Raw genomic sequence first — 25,725 nt, 5'->3', positions numbered from 1 at the left:
TATTTTATTGCAATAATTTTATTATTTAATTAATAGATATCAGTTTTTTGTAAGCTTGGTAGTGCTATATTTTTATTTTGTCCAACTTCTCACTTTGATTGGGGATAACATAAAATTTGAATCTAAGATTTCCGGTTTGTTGAGATTTCATTTCCACAACTATTACCAATTGATCTATCCCAAACAAACAATTAATAAATATCAGTGTAATAAGTATTTTAAAAATAATTTTATAATATATATTTTAAAAATTTTAAATAAATAATATTTTTTTTCATATTTTTAGAAATTATGTTTTAATGTTTAATTCTTTTTTTAAATAGATAATAAAATTGTATTTTTTTTAAATTTTGTACTTATAAAAAACAAATCATATCTTTTCTAAAATTGTTAGATGAGAATTTTCATTTTACTTAAATATTTGGAATTTCTTATTTTTATTTTTCTTTTTAATTTATGAATAGATGACAAATTGACTACCACAATCTTCTTCATACATTTTTAAAATTAATGCAAACCTCTGTATCTTTCCTTGAAATTTCAAAATAAATATTAAAAATTATCCATATCTTCCTTGAAGTTATTTTTCTTGATATTCTTGAATGGATGACAAAACTCTTCCATCCTTTTCGTACCATTTCCAAAATGAGTTTAGATTAATGTTCATTGAAATTTGTTTTTTTTTCCATCTTTTTCCTAACATTTCCAAAATATTTTAGATTAATGTTCATTGAAATTTCAACAAAAATAATAAACTAGTTAACTAACCCATCGCCAAAATAGTTAATAATCTCACTATTTTCTTTTTTTTTTTTACATTTTAATTTTTTTTTTTTTTTTTAATTTTTAATTTTTAGATAAAATTTAACCCAAAAAAATATATATCACAATTCTACACCTATTAAGTATCCTAAACTTAAAAAAAAACCTAGATTCATTTATACATTAAAAATATTATACAATCTAATTCGAAAAAACAACCGAAATATATATCGATTACACTACACCCACCTCCCAAAAAATTAAATTTCAAACATGTTCTCGGTCAAGAAACCAAATAACCTTCATTCCGTTATGTATTATTCTTCCCTTCATAATTAAGTTTAAATTTCCTTTTAAAGTTATTATGAAATTCCAACGATTGGCTTCTAAATGGACCCACAAAGACGAACAATAAAATTCTTTAACCACCTTTGTGTGCGATTCAAGATGAAAGAAGAAGCCCTCCGGCCATGGACTCTTCGAGTTCATTCATGTGCGGGCTTTGGGATTACTATTTATATACAGTAGAAGTAGAAGTTCCAGTATCTGGCCGTATCTAGGCTTTAATTTTTAACGTTTATTTCTCGTGTATATCTCTTTGTAAACAGCCACTGCTGTCGTCCTACGCTGGCAATCAAGGCCTGGGCTTACCAATTATTTCCAATTGCGTGTCATCACATGCAAAAAACAGCATCCAGATTTTAGTTGTGACACAACTCCAAACCAAAATAGCCGAACATCTCCCACTCTGCAATTGAGTTCATATGCATGATTGCATAATTCCGAGGAAATCCCCGCTCGGGCTGTGAATTCTGGTTCGATTTCTACCCAGTTAGGTCCTCTCTGAATTGGGTCTCCGATTTACCAATCCTGCATTCGTGTTGCGAACTCCGATCCCGTTTCTGCGAAATTGAGTTTGTTTTCTGAAGTGGGTTTGTAGGAGAAAGGATTCTTGAAAATGGGGTGCCTGGGATGCCGAGTATTCGTGGCATTTCTGCTGAAGTTTTTGAATTTCATTCAAGCTTTCATTGGAGCGTCGATGATTCTGTATGCAGTATGGATGCTCAACCACTGGAATTCTCATGTTCGCCCTCCTCCGATTGCACCTGCACCCAACAATGTTGATGGGTATAATTTACCAGCAGAATTAATGTCCCTTCATTCCTCAGTGGGGCAACAACTGGATGTTCCGTTTTCAAATCCTCAAACGATCTCGAGGGCAGATCAAACTCAGTTTCGGAAACTTGGACAACACTCTTTTGGTATAGTGGCTGGAGCGGATCTTGATGCTGTGAGCCTTCCTGCTCCCTGGTAAGTCGTTTGTTTGTTTTTTTGTTGTTTCATTTAAAATTTCTGTTTTAAAAATAATAAAACGGGATAGGTGTCCATGTTTGTGAAAAATTACTTAGTAAAGGTTTCAAATTAGAGGTGTTGTGGTGTGTGCACACCTGCATGCTGCATTCTCCCTTACCTTGAAGGCGAGCCATTAAGAGCGGTACTCATTAGGTATTGTCACAGTTTTCTTGTGTCTAAGGTGTCATATATTTTCTTTTTTGGCTTTTCCCTGACAAAGCTCAGGGCTCAAGCGTAACTCCATAATTATTTTAGGCACCCATCTCGCCATTGTGGCCTAGAAGGCCCTCGCTAGCACTTTACACATTTAGAATCATCACATTTTATCTTTGTATGATGTCGTTGATAGCAGTCTGGTGAACTGGGGTTAGAAGGATCCAACTGTGCTGCTTGAAAGAGGGGGAGTGAGATAGTTTGAACCGTAGAAAGCGATGTCAGTCCTGGGAAACTCTCACCCTCCAAATCACTTTTCTTAGAAGGATCCAAAAGTGCTGCTTGAAAGAGGGGGGAGGGGGATGATTTAGGCATAAAAAGAGATAACAGTGCCGGTGAACTGGTGCAGCCTCCAAATCACTTTTCTTGAAAGGATCCAGCTATATGCTGCTTGAAAGAGTGGGCTAGGGGGAATGGTTTGAAGCATAAAAAGCCTATTTGTCTTCCTGTACGTGCTTTGAAACAGAGGACATGCTCTAGCATGTGCAAGTTTATTTAGTAAGTAATTACTTGTTCTTTTTTCTCCTTGGAATAATTGCCTTAAGGTTAAAATGATTTTGATAGTGACTTCTCATCTTTTTTTTAGCAAAATCATTGCCTTAGTTTAAAACGTTTACTGCAAGTTGTAGGAATCATGCATGTGACATGTTTTTATTCTTGGTTGCCCCATTTTGTTGTGGTGGTATTCAAACCTGGGTTGAGTGTCACATGATCTAATGCCTTGGATGTACCTGTCCTACCTGAATTGAATTTTATTGTTTAACCTGTAAAAGCCTGTAAGCGCACCTTGTTGCATCTTGAAAAGACGGCATGTCCTAGACCTGGGCCTTGGCTCATTGCATAAATGATGGTTTCAGTGCTTTCTTCTCTTCTGGATCATTGCCTTCAGTCTAATTGATTTTGAATGTGACATACAATTTTGATTTGGTTAAACTAGAAGTTGGTAGGATTCATGGTATACATGTTCCATCCTGTTTGCTCCAAGTTTGTCATGGTTGTATGGGAAACGTGGTTGACTGCCTTGGGATCTTTTGACTTGGATGTACTTGTCTACAGCTCTGTTGAAATTGCACGAAAGGGTGTGGAGTAACAAATAGATCGGACCTACAACTATAACTGAGGAAACCAAAAAAATGATTGAGCCAAAGGGCAAGGGAAGAAGGCTTTTGTCTTCATGAGCAAAGTTTAATCTACATTGAAAATTGTCAGTATAGGATTGTGGGCCACTTTTAGGCTATTAGTGGAGAAATGTCTAATGCCTAATTCCTGCTGAGCTATATGGTGTATTTATATAGGATCAAACCAAACTATTTTCTGTGAATATAGTGAAATTGAATGTCTTTTGCTAAATAATTTAAAAATTAGTCAATAACGGTTAACCCTTAACCTGTATCCTTATCAGATTTTCAGCCATCTCCAATGTGTTTTGCTGACCATGATTAGACTGCATTACTTTGTTTTTCTGCATACTTCCACTGTTCAGTACAATTTGTTTTTCATTTCATAAGCTGCAAAGGAGAGAATTTATTTGATGGAATATACTTGGGTGACGTCCCAAGATTTTTTCTATATTTGAATCAAGAATATTTGCTTGTTATTCTACAGGTGTGCTCACAAGGATCTTAACATGTTAGTGAATTAGGTCAAATAATAGCTACTTGGTTTTTATCTCCACTGGTTGGATCCAACTATTTTTGAAGAAAAAATGTCAAAATATCTTCAATGATCCCAGGTTACATTTACATTCCGTCTTGTCCCCATTACATTTGCATTCTTTCTTGTCCCCATCTCTGCTTGGCAGGCTTTTGCATTTTGTTCTTGTCCCTGTCTCAGCTAGGCAGATGCTTTTTTTGACTTGTGGGGATCTATGAATCCCATTTTTGGTTGGAAATGCTATATATAGTAACTTACAACCTAAGTTACCGGAAACAGCTAGGGATTTTGCCTGAAACGCCTTTCCCGGAAACAGGTATGATTCTCGTACGATCCGCCTGGAAACACCAGAAAAACGTTTTTAAACCGTACCAACAATTTGGAAACGGCGGATCTGGTTCTGGAAACGGCTTTTTAGGATGCAATTTTTTTGGATCTGTTTCCGGAAACGGATCCACCCTGAAAAAGGCCAACTGCCGGGAATGGAGATCTGATATGTGTTGGGCGTATCTCCCTCAGTGTAACACATACTAAATGACCATCATCTGCCTTCGAAGTTAAACAAGTCAATGAAATTCCATTATACAAAGAACTTGAGAATGTAAGGCTCGGAACCACTGTGAGGATTATATCTTTTATGAACATAATCTGAAACACTCAATAAGTATTGTCGATGTTCGTTAGTGTTATAGTTTATTCAGATCCTCAGAAGAAATAACAATCATATTATTCAGAATATGCCCATATAATAAAGAAATGTGCCAAATTACAGGCATAGCATCCACTCTGTGCACATTCACCATTCCATTTATGTGAGTTACGCTTTAAATTTTAAGTGCCCATATGCTAATTCCAGATTAAGTGTGATTTGATAAAACCCATGTGGATATATTCAAATGAATTTTTAGAAAGGGAACATAGAATTTTACAGAGACCAACAGAGTATAATCAAAGCTTAATGTGAAATGCAATGTATTGTTGCATGTGAAGTTTGTTCCACATGTCCAACATTCTTTCAAAAAGAAAAGCAACCTAGTGATATGCAGGAGCAAAAATGTGAATTTGTCAGAGTGCATGAAATGGTGTTTAGGTTTATTTTTGTCGGACTTTTAAGTTTTCAACAAACCCTAAAAGTTTGCTTATGACACGAGTGAATTTGAGAATCCACGAGTAAATAAAATTTAAAATTTAAGAAAGATTCACTCTCCAACACTTATTTTTTGTGAATGATATGCTAGATGATTTTTGTGAATCTAGATTCTAAAACATGAATGGCAATACGAAATTGTTATATATATATATATATATATGCGTTGTTTCCTTGCCGTATCGTATCTGGATTTTTTGAAAATTTGCCATATCCGTTTCAAACCCTGTATCCATATCCGTTTCAGTGCAACTTAGCTTACAACTGCCTTTTGACTGAGCGGCTATGCATTGGGGGTGTTTCTAGGCTGTCAAATTACACAGGACTTGCATCTGGCCATGTCTGCAACACACTTTGGTGGTTTTGAACATGGTTCTTTTCATTAATATGAGCTTGAACACCTTGTTGCTTGTGGGTAGACCTCACATTGGTGGGATGAAATGCTTTAAAATTGACTTCTGAAAATGAAAATGAAGTTCTACTTCTATATTTTTGATAAAAATTAATGAATTTGTAGGATGCTAATCTTCCTTTAGAGATCGTAAGTATGCAGACTTGTAGCATGGTGGGATAGCATGAGTGGTTTAGTGCTTTGAGCTTCAATGTAGGAGGTCTTGTGGTTGATTCCCCAGGCTGGCTGCCTGTATTGCATGTCTCAATTGATGTCCCTACTGTGTAAGGGGCTGTAATCAGTGCCAATGTGTTTACAGTCAGTGCCATCTGTGTAATGTGGGGAATTTCCCTGGATTTTCCTGCAAGGTTTTCCTTGGAATTTATTTTTATTCTAAGCTCACATAAGGACTCTGCATGACTAGGTTTTGTTGTGAATTTTCTACTATTTGTTTGCTATCTCGCATATGAAAAGTTTATCATGAGCCTTTCTCTGTATTATCATTTTAATTTACCATTTGTTTAAAAACTATCCCTGCTGTACAATATACTAATTTTATTTTGTTATCCATGTTGAAACATGGCAGAGAAAAGTTGTTTGTCAGTATGCTGATAATAAGATATCAAATTGCTACCCAGGTTAAAACTGATGCACTCCACTGTTTTGTGGCAGGTTTATCTACACATGTCTTGGAATCGGCATTATTGTGTGTGTGATTACTTGTATTGGTCATGTTGCTGCAGAGATTACCAATGGCTTCTGTCTTTGCTGTGTATCCTGTGTTTTCAATCTGTGTGCAATATTTTCATCTTGGTGCATACTGAAAAAATTGGTTTCAGCCCCAAAAATTAGAAAACATTTACTTCTAAACAAATCCTTTATATTTTATCGCTTAAGCCTCAAGATATTTCTATTCATACTGTTGTAACAGAAAACTAAGTCTAAGAGGTCAGGATGGCTGATGCTGAATACTTCATTTTGATTTTGGTCTAAATTATAATGTTTGTTGTCCTTCACTTGAACATAGTATTCCACCTTTGTAGTCCTCCTCATTTTAGTGGAAGCGGCTTTGGTAGGAGATATATTCTTTAACCATAACTGGGAAAAGGTGAGTTTTTTTAGGAAGACTTACAGTAGCAAAATTATTGTAAATCTTTCAATAAAAATTCATATGAATATTATCTAATCTGTCTCCTTTTTGTATTGTAGGACATTCCGGATGATCCAACTGGAGAGTTTGAAAATATTAAAGAGTTTATAGAACATAACATTGACATATGCAAATGGGTTGGTCTTACAGTAGTTATTATCCAGGTAAGGAATACTTCAGTGATATTTAAACAAGTTTGATTGTATTCTATTTAATATGCATGTCTGGATCCATTATATCTTAAGCCAGCAGAATCTTACTTTTTATATTTATGCATAGAATCCATAATCCAGTATCTGTTGTCATAGCTTAGTGCAGAATCTCTGAATTAGGTAGCAATAAAGAAACCATTTTCCCTTTAAACTGGCTTAACTGTGTTGGCCTTTATGGGCTTTAAACTATGCTGCACTGGTTTTGGGTATGGGGGAACAGTGGGGACGGGGTGTTGGGGACGACAATATATATATATATATATATATATATAGAATTCAATATTAACATTTGTAGTTGTTTCAAGCTAGTATTATGCACAACCCTTACGCTCGCCAATTAAAATCTCAAACATTTTAAAAAGGGGTTGAGCGACATTCCATTATTGGCCACTAGACATGAGCGTTAGCTTTAGGAAACTTAAGTGTAACTACTTTAAATTTGTAATAAGGTCCATGAACAATCTATCAAGGAGAACTGTCTTTATATTAGTTTTTTTCCGCAAATTTTCAGCAGACGAGGGGTTGGGGACAACAATATATATATATATATATATATATATATATATATGCATGCAGAATTCAGTATTAACATTTGTAGTTGTTTCAAGCTAGCAGAATTCAGTATTAACATTTGTAGTTGTTTCAAGCTAGTATATATATATATATATATATATATATATATATATATGCAGAATTCAATATTAACATTTGTAGTTGTTTCAAGCTAGTATTATGCACAACCCTTACCCTCGCCAATTAAAATCTCAAACAATTTAAAAAGGGGTTGAGTGACATTCCATTATTGGCCACTAGACATGAGCTTTAGCTTTAAGAAACTTAAGTGTAACTCTAAGTTGCACGAGACGGGGAAATGGGCACGAGTTTCCGAAACAGGAATGGGTACGAAACACGACCTCCCCAAATTTTGGAAACGGGGAAACGCGAATATATGTATATATATCTATATATATATATATCAGTGTTTTACAACTCGGCCGAGTTGAAACCGAAACGGCCGTTTCGGACCGAGTCACTAGCCAAAACATTGACCCGGCCAGCAACCCGGCTCGGCTGACCGAGTCATCCAATGACTCGGCCGAGTCATAGCTGACTCGGTCAACCCGGCCGGGTCCGTATTGACTCGGCCGAGTCATGAAAAGGACGGCTGGGCAGCGTTTTTTATAAAAAAAATTCATTTTTTTGCTGATATTTGGTAAAGTTAAGTAGGGTTTGTGGATTCCAAAGGGTAATGGTAGATTGTTAAATGCTTTTGGGGTCCATTTCCCCCTCCCAAACTCTATTTAAGACAGCCAAATGCTCTCATTTCACTCACAGCAGTCTTATGCATTTGAGTGAGAGTCTTCTTTGAGAGTTAGTGAGCAGTTCTTGAGCTTGTTTTGGAGCAGCAGTGAGGAGTCTTGGAGGAGCATTGTAGCTGGAGTGAGGAGCTTCTTTGGCAGCCATTTGGAGCAGCATTGAGGAGCTGATTCTTGGAGCAAGCTTGAGGAGGCAGTTTGTGCCTGGAGGTATTTTTTTCCACCTCTATAAATCTGTTTTTACTTAGTAAATTTTAGGTGCATATCAAGATAGCTTAGAGAGTGTTTTTAGTCAAATAAATGAACATTGAATCAATTTTTTTTTTTTTTTCATTTTCAGATTGTTTTCCTAGTCAAAAAATGGCACCTAGAGCAAAAGATCCTGCTTGGGCATATGTTGAAATGGTTGATAGTGAGATGTGTTGCAAGTTTTGCCATAGGAAAATTAAGTCAGGTCCTGGGGGGATTCATAGGCTGAAACAACACTTGGCAGGGATTAAAGGCAATATTACTCCATGTCCCTCTGATCAAATTGGGGAGATTAGAAAGAATTTGTTGGAAAGCTTTGAAAAATTTAAAGAAGAAAAGACTAGGCAAAAAGAGATACAGGCTGAAATTGGGAGGAAGAGGGAGATACAAAGAATGATGGCTGCCAACCCCCACTATGAGTTTGAGGGTTCTTCCTCTATCCCTCAAACTGATGCATCAAACCCTTTCCGTTATGTTCCTCCCTCTTTTGCTTCTGTTCAAGATAAGGGAAAGGGTAGAATGAAGGGTGATGGGACTATCAAAAGTTTTTTCACTCACTCAGGCTCCTCTCCATCAGATGCACATGGTCCTGAAGTTAGTATTAGTAAAGGTCTTGCTCAGCCCACTTTAGATGACCATTGGAAGAAAGAATTGAGGGAGACTGCTTGTGACTTCATAGCTAGATGGTGGTATGATGCTGATATCCCCTTTAATGCTGCTCGTTCACCATATTATGAGCCTATGTTTGAGGCCATACATGCTGCTGGAAAAGGCTTCAAAGGCCCTACTATGCAAGAGCTAAGGGGGTTTCGTTTGCAGAAAGAAATTAAATCAATTAATGAGTATTTGCAAGATTTCAAGGAATCATGGGCAAGAACAGGGTGTACCATCATGTCAGATGGATGGACTGATCAAAGAAACCGTACCATCATAAACTTTCTTGTCTTCTGCCCACAGGGAACCATGTTTTTAAAATCAGTTGATGCATCTGATAAGGTAAAAGATGGCCACTTGTTGTTTCAGCTATTGGATGAGGTTATTCAGGATGTGGGGGTGGCTAATGTTGTTCAAATCATCACAGACAATGCCTCTAACTATGTTCTTGCTGGTAGACTGTTAGAGGAAAAACACAAGACCATCTTTTGGACCCCATGCGCTGCACATTGCATAGACCTCATGCTTGAGGATATTGGAAAATTAGATTGGGTCAGAAACACTGTAGATAATGCCAAAAGCATAACAAAATTTATCTACAATCATACACTGGTTTTGAGTCTCATGAGGAAACACACTGGAGGCAAGGATATTATTAGGCCTGCCATCACTAGATTTGCTACACATTTTTTGACATTGCAATCTATGCTTTCCCAACATAGAAACTTGCAAAAGATGTTTTCCAGTGATGACTGGAATCAAAGCAGTTGGTCTAACAAACCAGAAGGCAGAGAATTGAAAAGGAAAGTCCATGATGAAACTTTTTGGAGAAAGGCAGCAGAGATTGTGAAGCTTGCTGAGCCACTAGTTAAGGTGTTGCGGTTGGTGGATGGGGAAAGGTTGGCTATGGGCTTCATTTATGAGGCTATGGATCAAGCAAAGGAGCAAATAAAGACAACATACAAGGATAGAGTGGCAAAGTATGGGCCCATTTGGGCAATCATTGATGAAAGATGGAACAATCAACTCCATCGCCCTATACATGCAGCTGGGTATTTTTTGAACCCACGGTATCATTATAAAGCTAAGGAGTCAGGAGCTTTGAGGGGGGAGGTCAGAGATGGGCTGGTTGATTGCATTGAGCGCATGGTCCCATCGGAGTCTGATCAACTGCTGATACATCAGCAGGTCACATCCTTCAGCAATGCAACAGGTACCTTTGGGAAGAACCTAGCAAAGATTGCAAGAGAAGCAGATGAGCCAGGTAAACAAAAATTTCAATTTTCAATTTCTTAATGGTTTTACTTTTTTTATTAAAGTTTGTTAAATCATTTATAATTTGAAAGTTAGATATAATTTGTAATTTTGTTGAGCTTCAGCCTTCATCTAACTCATAATTCATTACACTCCTATGTTTTTTGCAGCACAATGGTGGGAGGCCTTTGGTGGCCAGTGCCCTGAATTGCAAAGGTTTGCAATTCGTATTTTGAGTCAAACTTGCAGTGCATCTGGGTGTGAGCGCAATTGGTCTGTCTTTGAGAGGATTCACACAAAGAAGAGAAACCGTTTGGAGCAAAAACGGTTGAATGATCTAGTTTTTGTCCAATACAACCTTCGGCTCAGACGGAACCAATTGCTGAACAAAAGACCTGATTCAGATCCCATTGTGTTGGAAGACATTGATCCAACATCAGATTGGGTAGTGGAGAGTCGTCTACCAGAGTTTGATCCTGATGAGGATCTTGAGATTGATCAACTTGATGTTGAACATCCACTGCAGCCTGTTCAGTTGAATGCAGATCCCGATCCACCAGCCTCAGTCTCACAACCAGCTAGTAGGACTCCAGTTGTAGGTGCTTCGCCTTCCTCTGCTCAGCCACGACAGAAGCGCAGCCGCATTTGTACTCTATCTCAGCTTGCATCTGCTGCACAGCCTAGTGGTACTGGCACCACTTCTACAGTTGCAGTTGGAGACGATGATGATGATGAGGAGCCATGGGGCCCCTTGTCTGACTCTGATGATGATGATCCAGAGATTGGTCGAGATGATCTTGGCTCCTCTGGCAGTAGCTACTAGCCTCCTTGGTTATTTGTATTTTGTTTTGACTCTTGAGTCTTTGATCATGTATGACAGACTACAGTTGACTATGTATTTACTATTGCCATTGGGTACCACCGTACCATTTTGATATAATGGATTGGTTCATGAGCCTACTTTGATCATATGTTGTCTTCCATGTATATTATAATGTTGTGTGTTTGGAAACTTGAATGAAAATCTTTAAAATTATGTTTAAAATATTTAAAATTATGTTTTTTTATAAAAAAAAATAAATATTTAATGTATTTTTTACAACGACCAAGTCATTGAAATCGAGCCGGCCGAGTCATTACCGAGTCGGAGTCGATCCTCGGCCGAGTCCGAGTTGTAAAACATTGATATATATATATATATATATATATATATGCAATCATAAAGCATACATGATACATTATAATTTATTACATTTAAACATTATGATTAAATTTACATCACATTTACTCATGAATGATCACATAATGAAAATAAAAATATCGGAATATCCGAAAGCAACCTTTATTATGTATCCAAATCTCAAAATCAGCTTTTATTATATATTAATATATGAGGCTGCAAGTACAAGACTATAAGGCTGCAAGAACTATAGAGACAAAAGACTAATCCTCATAAAAAATAAAAGCAGAACAATGCTCAACAGTGGATGGTGGTGTTGAAGAAGATGATGGGCCAATTCCACTTCCAAGTTGGACCTCAATATTCAGGGCAGCAAGAGAGAGATCCAAATCAAGACTTTTTGCATCCACATCCCATTCTTTAGAAGGACCACTGTTGTATTCTGGACCCCTACGAGATGCAAGGCGAAGGTTGGAGTGCACATAAACAAGATCCTCTGCCTTCTGTGAGCCTAACCTATTGCGCTTCATAGAATGAATAAAACCATAAGTGCTCCAATTCCTTTCTGCTGATGAAGAGCTTGCCATTTGTGAAAGAATACGAATGGCAAGGTTTTGCAAATGTACACCATTTGCTGCATGACAAATCCACCACCTAACTGGATTCATGGTGCTTCTGTCCTCCAAAGCTGATATATCTGCATAATCATCTATTCCTGCAGCAAAACTGACAAATTCTTTGTTTACCTCCCTGTGTAGATGGGAAGGAAACATTCTCATAAGGGTTTTTTTCACCCCATTAGCCACCTCTCTATCCTTATGGGGTGCCTTCCTCTTCCCATTGCTTTGAGCAATAAGCTCCTCATCATAAAATTTGGGGTTCAAGGCATGTGCTAAAGTGTGCAATGGAGCGTTGAAATTGTTCCACCTATCAACAATGATTTTCTTGACTAAACCAGCAAAATGATCATCAACAAACAAAAGTTGTGGAGACTCTTGCGAAATGATTTCTATAGTTTTCTCAACCATGGATTCCATGCCATCATATACCTCTCCTAAGAAAGGTTGGTCAGTGTCAGCACTCCGAAGAAGCTCAAATGCAGGGGTTTTGAACTTTAGCAAGAAATCTACCTTTCTCCACCAATCCTCATCAAGGCACAATCTACGCACCATATATCCCTGCTCTGAATTTGCTTGTCTCCACTCAATCCAAAGTTGACTCACCACCATAGAAACTAATGCATGCTTAACCTCAACAAGGCGGCACAACATCAGGAAGTTTGAGGCATATCTTGTGTCAACAACTTTTAACAACTCCAAATTGGAGTACTCTCGAAATATGGCCTGAGATTGGTGGTGGTTGGTGATGGATTTGACAATCTCTCTTGCTTCCCCTGTGATTTCCTTTATCCAAGAAACTTTGTTGTCGATCTCCTCTAAGATCAGATTCAGATTATGGACAATGCATGGTGTCCAAAAGATGTGGTCATACCTCCCCTCAATAATTAAACCTGCAGCTTTGCAAACTGGTCCATTATCCGTGATAACTTGCACCACCTTGTTAGGTCCTATTTGTTCAATAGCTTTTATAACAACATCAACAATGAATTGTGCATCTTTTACCTCTCATGAGCAGTCTTCTGCCTTGATAAACATTGCTCCTTTGGGGGAAGTGGCAATGATATTTATCAATGGTCTACGCCTTGTATCTGTCCATCCATCTGAGACTATGGTAACCCCAGAGCTACTCCAAGAAGAATGAATTGGTGATAAAATATCCTCCACAAGCTCCTTCTCATTTTTGAGAAACTGAGTTCTGACTTTCTCATAGTTGGGCCCCTTGTACCCTTGAGGAGCTTTGTTAATTGCCCTTATCATATCTTGCCAGTAAGGAGAGCGAACAACATTGATTGGGATACCACATGCATAAATGCATCTAGCCACTCTGGGATCAATTTCTTCTCTCGCTTGCACATTCACCAATTTAGCAATTCTGCTATCCTGAACTGAAGGGGATGCCCCTCTGGTATTTTTGGGTGTTGGTTGTTCATGTTGTTGAGTGGCACCGACTCTCCTCTTTCTTGCTTCAACTACAATCCTTGGCTCAATGTTAAATGGAGCTTGAAGAGTAGCTTGAGTAAGCTCATCATGCCTTCTCTTACTAACATCTGCCTCATCTTGCTCTCTCTGGTATTTTTGGGTGCTGGTTGTTCATGTTGTTGAGTGGCACCGACTCTCCTTTTTCTTGCTTCAACTACAATCCTTGGCTCAATGTTAGATGGAGCTTGAGGAGTAGCTTGAGTAAGTTCATCATGCCTTCTCTTAATAACATCCGCCTCATCTTGCTCTCTTTGATATGCCCTCCTTGCTAATGGATCTGTTGTTTTTGTGCAACCCACAACACCCTGTCCTCCTCCATGCAAAAGACGTGCCTTCACTCTTGGGTAGGAGCCCTTGTATGAATTATTGCAAAGATTACATCGCCATTCCCATGAGCCACCACCTCCACATTTTTGAAGCTTCTGAACATGCCTCCAAAGAGGATAATATTTAGCCCTTGGGTTGGCCCTAGGGCTTGAACTTGTAGCTGCACTTTGGTTGGAAGCCATTGCTGCAAAAATAAATTAAAAAAACAAATCTGTAAAAAAAACGTTTTTCATATTTTTGGTAGCATAAACCCTCGAAAAATTGAAGAAATAGTAGGAAATAACTAAGAAAATAAATGTTGCTTACCCAAATTAATTTTCTGTAGCTGAAGCTATCCCAAAATGCCAAAAAAGACGAGAAATATGGTTGTAGTTGAGCCAAAAAACCAAGAATGCTGTAGCCAGAAACTCAGCACTCCAAATCTACTGCTGAAATCTCTTTCTCTTGCTGCTGAAATCTCTTGCTCTTGCTGTTGAAATCTCTTTTGTTCACTGTTGAAAACACCCTAGCTGAAACCACTGCTCTCTTCCTCTCTTCTCCTTTGCTAAAATCGCCAGTCTCCAAGAGAAACGACTTGCTCAATTGTGTGATGAGAGAATGAGGCGAAGGTCACTTTTATAACTTGAGAGAGGCATCTAGAAGCAACTAGAAGCCACTTTAGTCACCCAATTAAAAAATAGAAAACAAAATAATAAAAAAAAATAAGAAAAAGTCAATCTGCGTGGGGAAACTCTGTCGTACGGCCCGGAAACTCGTTTCTGGCCGTACTGGCCACGTTTTCCTCGAGAAATGGGCCGTACCGTACGGATTTCCCCGTTTCCGTTTCGTTTCAGTACGGAAACGGACCCTCTGCCCACATTTCCTGCAACGTAGGTGTAACTACTTTAAATTTGTAATAAGGTCCATGAACAATCTATCAAGGAGAACTGTCTTTATATTAGTTTTTTTCCTCATATTTCTTGTTAATGATGACTATGTTAAACACAAAAGGCATTCCCTTTTCAATAGGTTTTGCAAACTTTTATAGCTGTGTTGAAAACCACTATAAAATAATTTGGTTTTCTAATGATATTAAATTCATATTTCAGATTAAGAAGGGGATTGAATAGGAATTTATTTGAACATTTAGTACTCAATCCAACTATTTGGTTGTTTTCACGATGCTTGGGGTTGGGATGATGGAAGCATTGAACTTGAATGAGTCCTCGAAACCCACATACAATATGTAAAAGTTGAGATGATCGTAAGAAAGAATAAGAAAAATAACCACAAGGATCACCCTTTTAAAACATTGTATTTTCTGTTTTCTTGACATGGAGGTTTCTTTTTGTAATTTTACCAATGAAAATCCAATATCTAAATCACTAGAAATCCAAAATGAAACCCATGCTTTGCGCTGCAACTTGTACAGAAAATTTAGATTCAATGCATTCCAAAAAAAATGAATGGGAAAAATGATCATATTGTTCAATCATCAATGTCCATGATTGTCAAAATTGAAGCTTTGTGCTTGGATTATCCCTAAAACCTTCCCAAAACATCCTTTAAACCTGCCCAAAAAACCCTTGAAATCTGTGAAAAACACCCCTGAAATCTGTCCAAAATGTCTTGGGGACGACTAGCAAGTCCCCAACTCCCCAATGGAGTCCCCAACAGTTTGGGGATGTTTCCTCAGGGTCAAAAATTCCTCGGTACGCGGGGACGCAGGGTATGTGAGTACTTTTTGGGGGACAACTCCTCGTGCAACATAGGCTTAAAATGATTTCAGCACAAGTATGCTTCCTATTTTCTTGAGGGTGTTGATGTCTAATTTGTTGATTTTCTAAGATAAATAAACATTATTGCGAAAACTTTACCTATTGCAGCAACTGGAAATTATTCTCCTAACTGTAAATTAAATTGTGCAGTTTATTTGATATGGCAAACAATGAATAAAGTCACAACTGCAATTTTCACCATAAAAATACTTTGGAAAATAAAATATTGGAAACTAAGGAATTCTAGCACACACATAAGAATTTTGACACAATTATTTTTGGACAATTGTCCCCGAAAAAACCCAATGTGGGAAAACCGGTGCAACAGATGAGGGTTATATTCTTATTTTTCAGCAGCAATTTTGAGGACAATGATTTAGATGCTTTAGTGGCAATCTAATCTGAGGAAAATACTGGCAAAACTATTGTGAGAATTTTCTTTCACCCCACAACTAATTTTTGCCACCGAAACTGCCTCCCTAGCCACACGCTGAGCCTTCTGCGTCACCCTTTGCGCAGTGCTTGCGCAAATCCTCTGGGTAATTCGGCCTTCCTCTCACTACCTCTTCACGGGATTGGAATACTTCCACCTAGAATGCTGCTACTCCCTCTGCCACTTGCTACTCACCCTCTAGCTCTATCTTCCTTGCTGACTCTTTGACTCTGAGAAAATCGAACTGCTTGGGCAACTGAGTATTTGCATTGGTGTGTTCTCCATCACCACATCAATCTCTTCTTATAATCCATTGTTGGAGCACCAATGAACAAGATTAAAACTTAATCAATGGCTATAATCATCTCTAGATCGATCCGTGTGAGATTCTAGATGTCTCTCACCTTATCTCAATTAATACCGATTAATTAACCATATTCGCTAAGTCTAGACTTAGGAAATATTTAAAAATCGGTTAATAATCTAATTTAGACACTTTTAAGAGGAATTTCCAGAAACGATTTATAGGTTTTGGAGATCTCATGTATTGTAGCCTGTCCACCAAATTTTGTGGTTAGAACACATCTGATGCTACAAAAATTAATAGTCCTTCTTAGTGAGCAATGTGTTCTAGTGCTGCACATCCTGACACAACACTCTGTCTTTGTATCATCTCCTGTCACACTCTTGATGTCTGACTGCTATTGCCCACCAACTACTACACAACTTTGATGTTGCATCTATGTTGTTGCTGACACTACCATATTGTTGCCAACGCTGCATCTGCAATGTAACTCCCTCTCATTTGTTGTTGTTGCAACTGAAAATCTATCCCTGGTACTGGAATGAGTTTTCCACCATACCCATTTTTTCTCTGAAATAGACGAATTTAACTCTCCCTAGAGCATTTGTGAGTATGTTTGCAACCTGCTATTCTATGGGAACATATTGTAGCTGGATCACCACACGCTGTACACAATCTCTGATGAAATGACACCGTATTCAACTTGTCATGAAACATTGGATTCTCAAAGAGCTTGATGTAACTTTGATTATCACAGTAGACTTTGGTCGCCTCCATCCTCTACCTGAGTAAGCTTACTAGCAGCTTTCGAATCCATATAGCTTCGTACATAGCTGTGCTTGCTGCCATGTACTCTGTTTCTACAGAGCTGAGAGCTACTGACTTTTGCTTCCTGCTACACCATGAAACCATCTTTGATCCAACGCTGAAGCAGTACCTGGAGGTACTTTTCCTGTCTACTGAAGTGTCTGCCCAGGCCCCAATCTGCATCTATGAACCCACATAGTCTAACGTCATCTCCTCGGGTATATCTCAACCCATACTCGACTGTGTCGCAAATATCTAGCCTGCGAAACAAATATCTGGCCTTGTGTTTGACCAGATACATGAGAGACCCAATAAGTTGTCTATACAAGGTGGGGTTGACATCCTTCTCATCTGATGCATCTATCTTCTTCCAATTGTTGATCATGGGTGTAGACATGGATCTACAATCTTGCATTCTGAACCTCTTCAGAATATCTGTCGCATATCTTCCTTGCCCAAGGAAGATCTCCCCATCCTTCTGCCACACTTGCAATCCTAGGAAATAGTGCATCAACCCCAAGTCCTTCATATCAAACTCTGTTGCTAGGTTCCTTTTGCAATCCTGTATGATCTCTAATGGTCATGTTAGAAAAAGATTATCCACATACAAAACTGGGATAAGTGGATCACCTCTACCATCAAATAGTAAAGGTTGGGATCTACGTTACTCTTGACAAATCCCATCTGCTGCAAGTAGCTTTCAATCTGACCATACTATGCCCTGGGAGCCCGCTTATGTCCGTATCGGGCTTTCTTCAGTTTGCACACATGAGTGTGCCTCTCATGAATCTCGAAGCACTCTGGCTGTTCTATGTACACCTCTTCCTCTATCACACTGTTCAAAAAAGTTGTCTTGACGTCCATCTGGTGAATCTGCCATTCCATTTGAGCTGTTAGAGATATAACTGACTGGATAGAGGTGTATCTGGCAACTGGGGCAAAGGTCTTCATAATCTATCCCTTCTTTTTCTGCTCACCCCTTTGCCATGAACCTAGCCTTATACTTTTCCACACTACCATCTGCAACATACCTAATCTTGTAGATCCATCTAGAACCTATAATTGACTTGTCTTCAGGCCCTGGCACCACCTCCCAAACATCATTTGTCATGATAGAGCTATACTCTTCTACCATGGTGTCTACCCACACCTAATGCTGTGCAGCCTCCTGAAAGCTGGAAGGTTCTGCAACCTGAGCAACCAATGCTTGGTACCTGTCAGGCTGTCTGCTGTCTTTTGTTCGTCCTAGGAGTTCCAATAAACTCCTTTGCATCTCTCAATGTCTGACGAACGTCTCTGTTGGCTCGACCACTAGTGGTGTGAGGTTCAACCAGCTCCTCCTCATCATGTCTTTGCTGCTTCGTCTGCTAAGAACACCACGACTCTCCTGCACCTGAGGAAATATTGGTACTAGTCACTGTACTCGATCCATGTGACTGTCCTCCTGCCGGTCCCACTGGCTACCCCTGCTGCTGGAGCAAAGGAGCTTCTGCTGACTGATTTTGATCACCGGGAGGCATCTCACGAGATCTCTTGAAAGCTCGGTCCTCCATGAACTTCATGTCTCGTCTCACCACAATCTTCGTACTGCTAGGAATGTAGATCTTGTATGCCTTTGAGGTTTCGCTCTATCCAACGAGAAACCCCTTCTCTGCAGCCTGATCCAATTTGGCACACTTTTCATCTGGCATGTGGCAATAAGCAACGATGCCAAAGATCCTGAAGTGACTAACTTCTGGCTTCTACCCTGTGAAGACCCCTTCTGGCATTTTCTTCCCCAAAGCTCTACGAGGAGTCTTGTTCTAGATATACACTGTCGTGTTACATGCTTTTTCCCATAGAAACCTGGGCAAATCCTGGTCATATAACATAGTCTTTGCATGCCCAACTATGGTTTTGTTTTTCCGCTCTGCTACCCCATTTTGTTGGATTATACGGGGTTGTCCATACTCTTCTAATGCCTTCCTTCGCACAAAAATCTGTGAAGTCCTTATCAATATATTCTCCACCATTATTTGAGCGAAGCACCTTGATCTTCTTCCCTGTCGCATTTTCCACGAGAGCCTTAAACTCTTTAAAGTGATCGAAGACCTCATCTTTGGTCTTCAAGAAGTAGATCCAGGTTTTCCTGGAATGGTCATCAATAAAGGTGACAAAGTATTCGACACCACTGAGAGCTCTAGTGGACATCGGGCCACAAATATTTGAATGTATAAGTCCTAACACGGCTTCTGCTCTGTCACTTTTCGGGAATGTTTCCTTAACATACTTCCCACGTACGCATCCTCTGCACATATCATCGTGTTCCGTGCCAAGTTCTGGAACCCTTGTAACTGCTTCCTTGAGCATCTTGAGTGCTCCATGGTGTAGATGTCCCATTCTCCTGTGCCATAACTCATTCAGATTCTTCCCACTGCTATTGTCACTGCCTATGATTGGAGAGTCGATTTGCAACCTGTACAATCTGTTGCTTCAAACTCCAATTTGTCTTACCTTCTTCCAGCTTGAGTGTTTACTAAACACTCTTCCCTGCGAAGTGGATATCATATCCTTTATCCTGTAGTTGGGATACTGAAATTAGGTTCATACCCAATCTTGGCACATGTAGTACATCTGTAGTGTTGGTGCTTGCTCTTAACTCCCTTTGAAAATCAATGGTGGCTCTCCCTACTGGAGTACACTTAGTTTTGTTTCCCATTGTGATCTGGAAGTTCATCTGCTCCTCCTTGTAGCTAGAGACATAATCTCTAACCCCTGTCATATGGGATGATGCTCCACTGTCTATATATCAGACACCCTGTGAAGTTGACCCTGGTAAGCAAGCAAATTCATCCTCCAATCTGGAAGATAACTCTGAAGCTCCCTGTATATGAAATTGATCCATGGCCATACAGTGTGCTATTCCTCTTCCCTTCCCGATGTTGATTTTGCTTCTGCAACTTGCAGCAAAACCCTTTGCATCCAACCAGGAATCTGTTCAGCGAAAATTTGAGTTGCAACTATTCCCTTTGCTTGCTCGAATCACTAGTTTGGGAAATTCGAACTTTTTCTGCCTCCTGCACTGAAGAATCAAACTTCCTCAAGCAACTCGGCCTGCCCCGCAATGAATTGCGCTGTCTCAAGAATTTCGGTTTGTTGCTTCTCCTGCGCAGCAAAAATTCTTTCCTTTCACTTTTGAGCTTCCGGCTGATCTCTTATGCTCTGATACCGTGTGAAAATTTCATCTATTGCAACAACTGCAAAAATATTCTCCTAACTATAAATTAAATTGTGTAGTTTATTTGCTTACGACAAACAATGAATAAAATCACAATTGCAATTTTCACCATAAAAATATTGTGGAAAATAAAATATTGAAAACTGAGAAATTCTAGCACACATAAGAATTTTGACATAGTTATTTTTGGACAATTGTCCCCGGAAAAACCTAATGTGGGAAAACTGGTGCAACAGATGAGGGTTTTATTATTGTTCTTTAGTGACAATTCTGAGTACAATGATTTAGATGTTCTACTGACAATCTAATCTAAGGAAAATACTAGCAAAATTATTGTGAGAATTTTCTCTCACCCCACAACTAATTCCTGCCACCGAAACTGCCTCCCTAGCCAAACATTGAGCCTTCTGCATATTTGTGTATAAATGGTTTGGATTCATATGGATGCACAATGCACATGAATATATATGTTTTTCTTTAAAATATGAATATTTTATTTATTTTTGGTAAACCATTTTTTTTCTGGTTTTTTACTGGTTCCGTCCAGTTCCCGGTCCACAAGGTTTTTTGGTTCGATCACCGGTTCAGATCTGATAACATTGGTCGTATTATTCACAATACACACCCAATGTTGATGTTAACATGCGCACACACAATGTGGAAGAGTAGTATTATTGTGAAATGAAATCCCAACACAGGTATATACCACTGTAGAGATAGCTTGTAACATCACATAGATAACAATCAGAAATCAAAGATGACCCATAAAGCATGACATCAAAACAGCTGTACCAGTGAGTGAAGATTTTATCACACCAACCTGGATACTTGCACCTCAAAGCCATCTTCCGGGTTGGTAAAGATTCTGGCATAGAAAAAAGTCATGAGTAAAAAGCACTTGGGCATCAAGTGCTGCCAAATGTTGAAAACCTGTAGTGCTATATCTTTCCAAATCTGCCTATGTGCGATGTGAGAGGCTTTAGGACAGAGTATTGATGATGGATGGCAGGGTCCAAGCTCTGCAGGTTTCCAAGATGAGCTGGAATGTGATCCTCCTCTCTTAGGAAAGAGATGAAAAATCTGCCTGTGTGCGATGTCAGAGGCAAGAAGGACAGAGTATTGATGATGGATGGCAAGGTTCAAGCTCTGCAGGTTTCCAAGATGAGCTGGAATGGGATCCTCCTCTCTCAGGAAAGAGATGGAAAAGAGATCTTATGGTTTGGTCACCTTGGGAAAATTTGTAGAACATTTTAGCCAATTTGTTTTTTTTTTTTTAATTTCAAATGAAAGTGAACCATCATAGTATCATAGGTTTGGAAACTGCTGTAAGAAGTTGAAAGAAAGTTTGGAGAGGGGAATTCGATAGCCAAGGGAAAATGCCAAAAGAGAAGAAATTGTGGCAGGGTGAGGGAGAGGGTAAAGTCGAGTAGTAGGAAAAGAAGATGGAACCTTGCCACTATGAAACTGTTGCATGGACAAGGTCTTTGAGCAAAGATTGCCCCCTGATTTTAGACAGTACTTGGAGAAATGGAGAATTTGGGTACACTGCAAGGGAGAAGGATCATGTCTATATGGCTGCACTACCGAATAAGAAGGCTTAGCAAACACTGACAGGGTGGGTCATAACAGTGTACAAATACAATGGACATTGTATGATTACAAGTGGCTACGATAGTCTTGAAGACACTGGTGTATGGGCATATGTGCAAATGTAATGATTGAGTATAGAAGTTGCTAAGGAGGATCGAAGAGAGGTTAGGAAGGTTTGAAGAACATCTTCAGAATCTGGTGAGATCAATTTAGATAGAAATGGGACTGCTCAAAGTTGCAGTCTTGCAAGCAGTGGTTAAAAGGAATAGCTTCTCCAGAAGAAGTGACGACTTAGTAGCATACTGAGAACTGGGACCACCAATAGGAGTACCTCCCATAGCACCAGTCACAGGAAATGAATGATGCAATGGTGGATTTGTGTTGTCTATGTTGTTTATAACTTAGAATTGTGTGTTTTCAAACTTTAAAACATTAGCAAAACAGAGGAATTCTATGAAGGAATGCTGGCATTTTATATAAAAACAAGTTTGAACTGAGCGAGTAGATAAGCTGATAAACTGGAAAATCTTTAAATCGGTCATGAATTTCAGACTGTAAATGCTAGATGAATCAGGAAACTAAATATATGCTCCTATTAACAGCATCTGCCATTATCTAGATATTTCTCAGATTCTCAGGATGAGCCAGAGAAAAGAAAAATACACATTTTCTAGAATTTGCTCCATATACAGTAGTCTATCAATGTATTTTTTGTACAAGACCATATACAAAAGAGTAATACAAAGAATTTCTTGTAATCTTCTAATGGTCTTTAATTTCCCACCCTTTTAACCTATGTTATAAATTTGATTACGATTTCACTTTCTTTCTTTGCTCTGGATCGTCTATTAACTTTTATTTCAACTGCTTCTTTTAATAACTTATTGTTATTTTAATCCCCTTTTTGAATCTATTTCTTGCTTCCCTGTAAATCTGGCACTTTAAAATGAGTTGACCCTTATTCCTTGGAATTGACCTTTAATTGATTAATTATTTTATTATCAATCCACTCTTAAAGAGAACGGCCCTTTTCCTACCATTGATAGACCCTTTCATGTTTAAATATCTCCATGCTCTCTTTCCCGTATCATTATGCTTTGGTTTGGTCTGCGAGGATGGGTGGAGTGTCCACGGAAAAGTTGGACAGATCCAAAATACTGGTCATATAGTATTTACTCCAAAAGCAATAAGCAATATGTTTTTGAACTGTGAAAATCTATATGCTCGGAAATACAATGTTTTTATTGCCTACTAAAAGAAGAAACAGATTCTCCAAATTCTGTGGACACTTCTGGTGCAACATAATCTATATAGGAAGAATCCTTTTTCTCTTGATTAAAGGTTTGTTTGTGTTCACATAATATCTGGAGTCTGGACTTAAGTGAGATTTTTCTTAAGGATTCCATTGCTAAAATAAGCAACGCAGATTTTTCTTTAGAAATTGGATGATGTGTTTTCTATGGAGGATTTTATATCGAAGGGAATCACTTCTAACTAAATCACATTATAGTTGTAAGCTCATATTTCAACAGTATCTTATTATTATTTCCTTTTTTTTTTTATCGGAAATAAAGGGCTATATATAAATCAGTTCTGTTAATTATTTTTTCAAACACAGTATTTTCTTTTTGCTCTCAGAATTCTGTTTGTGGTTGTCATCACTCAATAACCCTTGCAATGCGAGTTGGTTTCCTTTTTGTTGCTTGTAATGCTATAGTGAAGAATTATATTTGATAATATATGTTTTAATAAATTTCAATATGCATCTGTTACTGCACTGAACTTGAACTTCATCAAGTCCGAAATGCTCCCCTTTTCCAAAACAGAAGGAAGTTGGGATCTTTGTTGGATGGTGTTCAATGTTGTTGGAGCTGAATCACAGTGATAATCTTTAAGATTCTTATTCAATATAATATCCTAGGCTACAAAAGAATCTTATTTGAGATGGATATGTGTAAGCAGAATATTCAAGGTTGTATGTATCGTTATTTCATTTGTAGGCATTTTCATTGCTACTTGCTACGATTCTTCGAGCTATGGTGTCAACGAGGAGACCTGATTACGACAGTGATGATGATGACTACATTGCCTCAAGAGCCAACAGTCACCAACCTTTATTATGCCAAGGATCTGAAACTCCCTCAGCTCCTCTTACAGGCAAGAACAAATCTAAGAGCAGAGATGCTTGGAGCAAACGAATGCGTGAGAAGGTAATTACTTTTGCTTGTACAAAACTTCTTGCCAATGTTTGAGATAGAAAGAACTCTAATCCCATGCTTTCCTTTATGCAGTATGCGATAAATCCAAATGAGTTCACTTATAATCCAACTGAGCCAAGCATTACAGATCAAAACACAGAAAGTCGATGTGCAATTATGTAGAACTCGGGTTTAACTGTACGGTTAAGAGGCTGCCCAAATAGAATCATAATTTGTAAATGTAGTTAGGCATGAAAGTTCTGTAACATAGTTTTGCTAGTGATAGGATGGAATATTTTCCATGTATTTTCTTACTCATTGATCTGTTCAACATTTCTTTCTGATGAGAACTTATCCTAAGGTTTTAGCTCGTTGGACTTCGTAATCAGAGGCTAAGTGCTTGTGCTGTTTAAGTTTTGGCTATATATAAATTTAGAAGGCAAACTTCTGGTGCTTGTTAAATATTCAATTGAGCAATAAAGGAGGTTTTTTTTTGTAAGATGATTCTTTGTTGATATCTTTTTAGTTATATGTAAGTATGAATGGAACTGGTAAACCACAAGCAAAGCAAATAGTTTGAAGGCGCAGCATTTTTTCAATTTCTGTACAACTGTCAGGAGATGTAAGCTGAATAGAAATTTTAATTCCTTAAAAATAAGCCTTTAGTGAGGCTATGTACTTGTTACTGAATTTGAAATCCTGAATAATAAGCCGTTAATGAGGCTATGTACTCGTTACTCAACTATGGCGTCTCATAAGTATGAATAGAGCTGATAAATCTGAAGCAAAGCAAATCGTTTGAAGTAGGAGCATTCTGTTATTCTTGTAGTTCTGTCAGGAGATGAAGGTGGCCAGAAATCTGAACTCCTACACAGTTAGCATTCTGTTATTTTTGTTGTACTGTCAGGAGATGAAAGTTGGACAGAAATTCCAATTTCTAAACAATAAGTTGCGAATGAGGCTATATACTCATTACTTGACTATGGTGCTAATTCTCACATATTAAAAGTCAGTGGCCAAAGGCAGAAGCATTCATTACATATGGCTTCTATCACCTGTAATGTGCAGTTTAGATATTACGAGGGTCAGGCATAAAATGTGTGCATTCAATTGATTGTACTGTTGCAAACTTCTCTAAGCATCTTGGACTTGAAAGTACTGTGGGAAATTTCTCCAAACATTTGGAAATATTGATGCTAGTGGGATCAATTGAATGCATACATATACATTCTTTATGAGCCAATCAGTACCAATGCACCTCATTTTTTGTGACGAAAACTATTGCAAAACCTAGCTTAAGCACACAATTTAGGCGAACCTAGCATGGCAGATGAATCTGTGGTTTAAATGAAAATGAGTTTTACAGAAGGCATAGAATGCAGTCATGTGGATGAGCTGAGCTAAATTTCACATCTGATTTGATAATAATGAACCCATAGGAATAAAAACCAGGAAAATG

General features: G+C 38.2%; 1 protein-coding gene across 1 annotated transcript; it reads left to right on the top strand.

Moving 5' to 3' along the window:
- Positions 1-1,221: 1,221 nt before the first annotated feature.
- On the top strand, positions 1,222-24,765 carry LOC149188729 (tetraspanin-18-like). Its single transcript, XM_089411694.1, has 6 exons — positions 1,222-2,073; positions 6,192-6,291; positions 6,547-6,627; positions 6,729-6,833; positions 24,069-24,278; positions 24,360-24,765. Exons 1-6 carry the CDS (start codon positions 1,721-1,723, stop codon positions 24,447-24,449), a joined length of 939 nt encoding a protein of 312 aa, XP_089267820.1. The 5' UTR covers positions 1,222-1,720; the 3' UTR covers positions 24,450-24,765.
- The last annotated feature ends 960 nt before the right edge of the window (positions 24,766-25,725 follow it).

The sequence above is a fragment of the Pinus tabuliformis genome, chromosome 3_1, assembly GCF_031772625.1.
Source record: "Pinus tabuliformis cultivar Carrire ecotype Pingquan chromosome 3_1, CPIR1, whole genome shotgun sequence".
Lineage (NCBI taxonomy): Eukaryota > Viridiplantae > Streptophyta > Pinopsida > Pinales > Pinaceae > Pinus > Pinus tabuliformis.
Note: the sequence above shows the minus strand (reverse complement) of the source record. Positions and strands in the feature narration are given on the sequence as shown.

Coding starts and splice junctions, on each gene's coding strand:
- LOC149188729 (XM_089411694.1), top strand. CDS start 1,721: ATGGGGTGCCTGGGATGCCGAGTATTCGTGGCATTTCTGCTGAAGTTT. Junction 2,074..6,191: donor GTGAGCCTTCCTGCTCCCTG/GTAAGTCGTTTG, acceptor GTTTTGTGGCAG/GTTTATCTACACATGTCTTG. Junction 6,834..24,068: donor TTACAGTAGTTATTATCCAG/GTAAGGAATACT, acceptor TTTCATTTGTAG/GCATTTTCATTGCTACTTGC.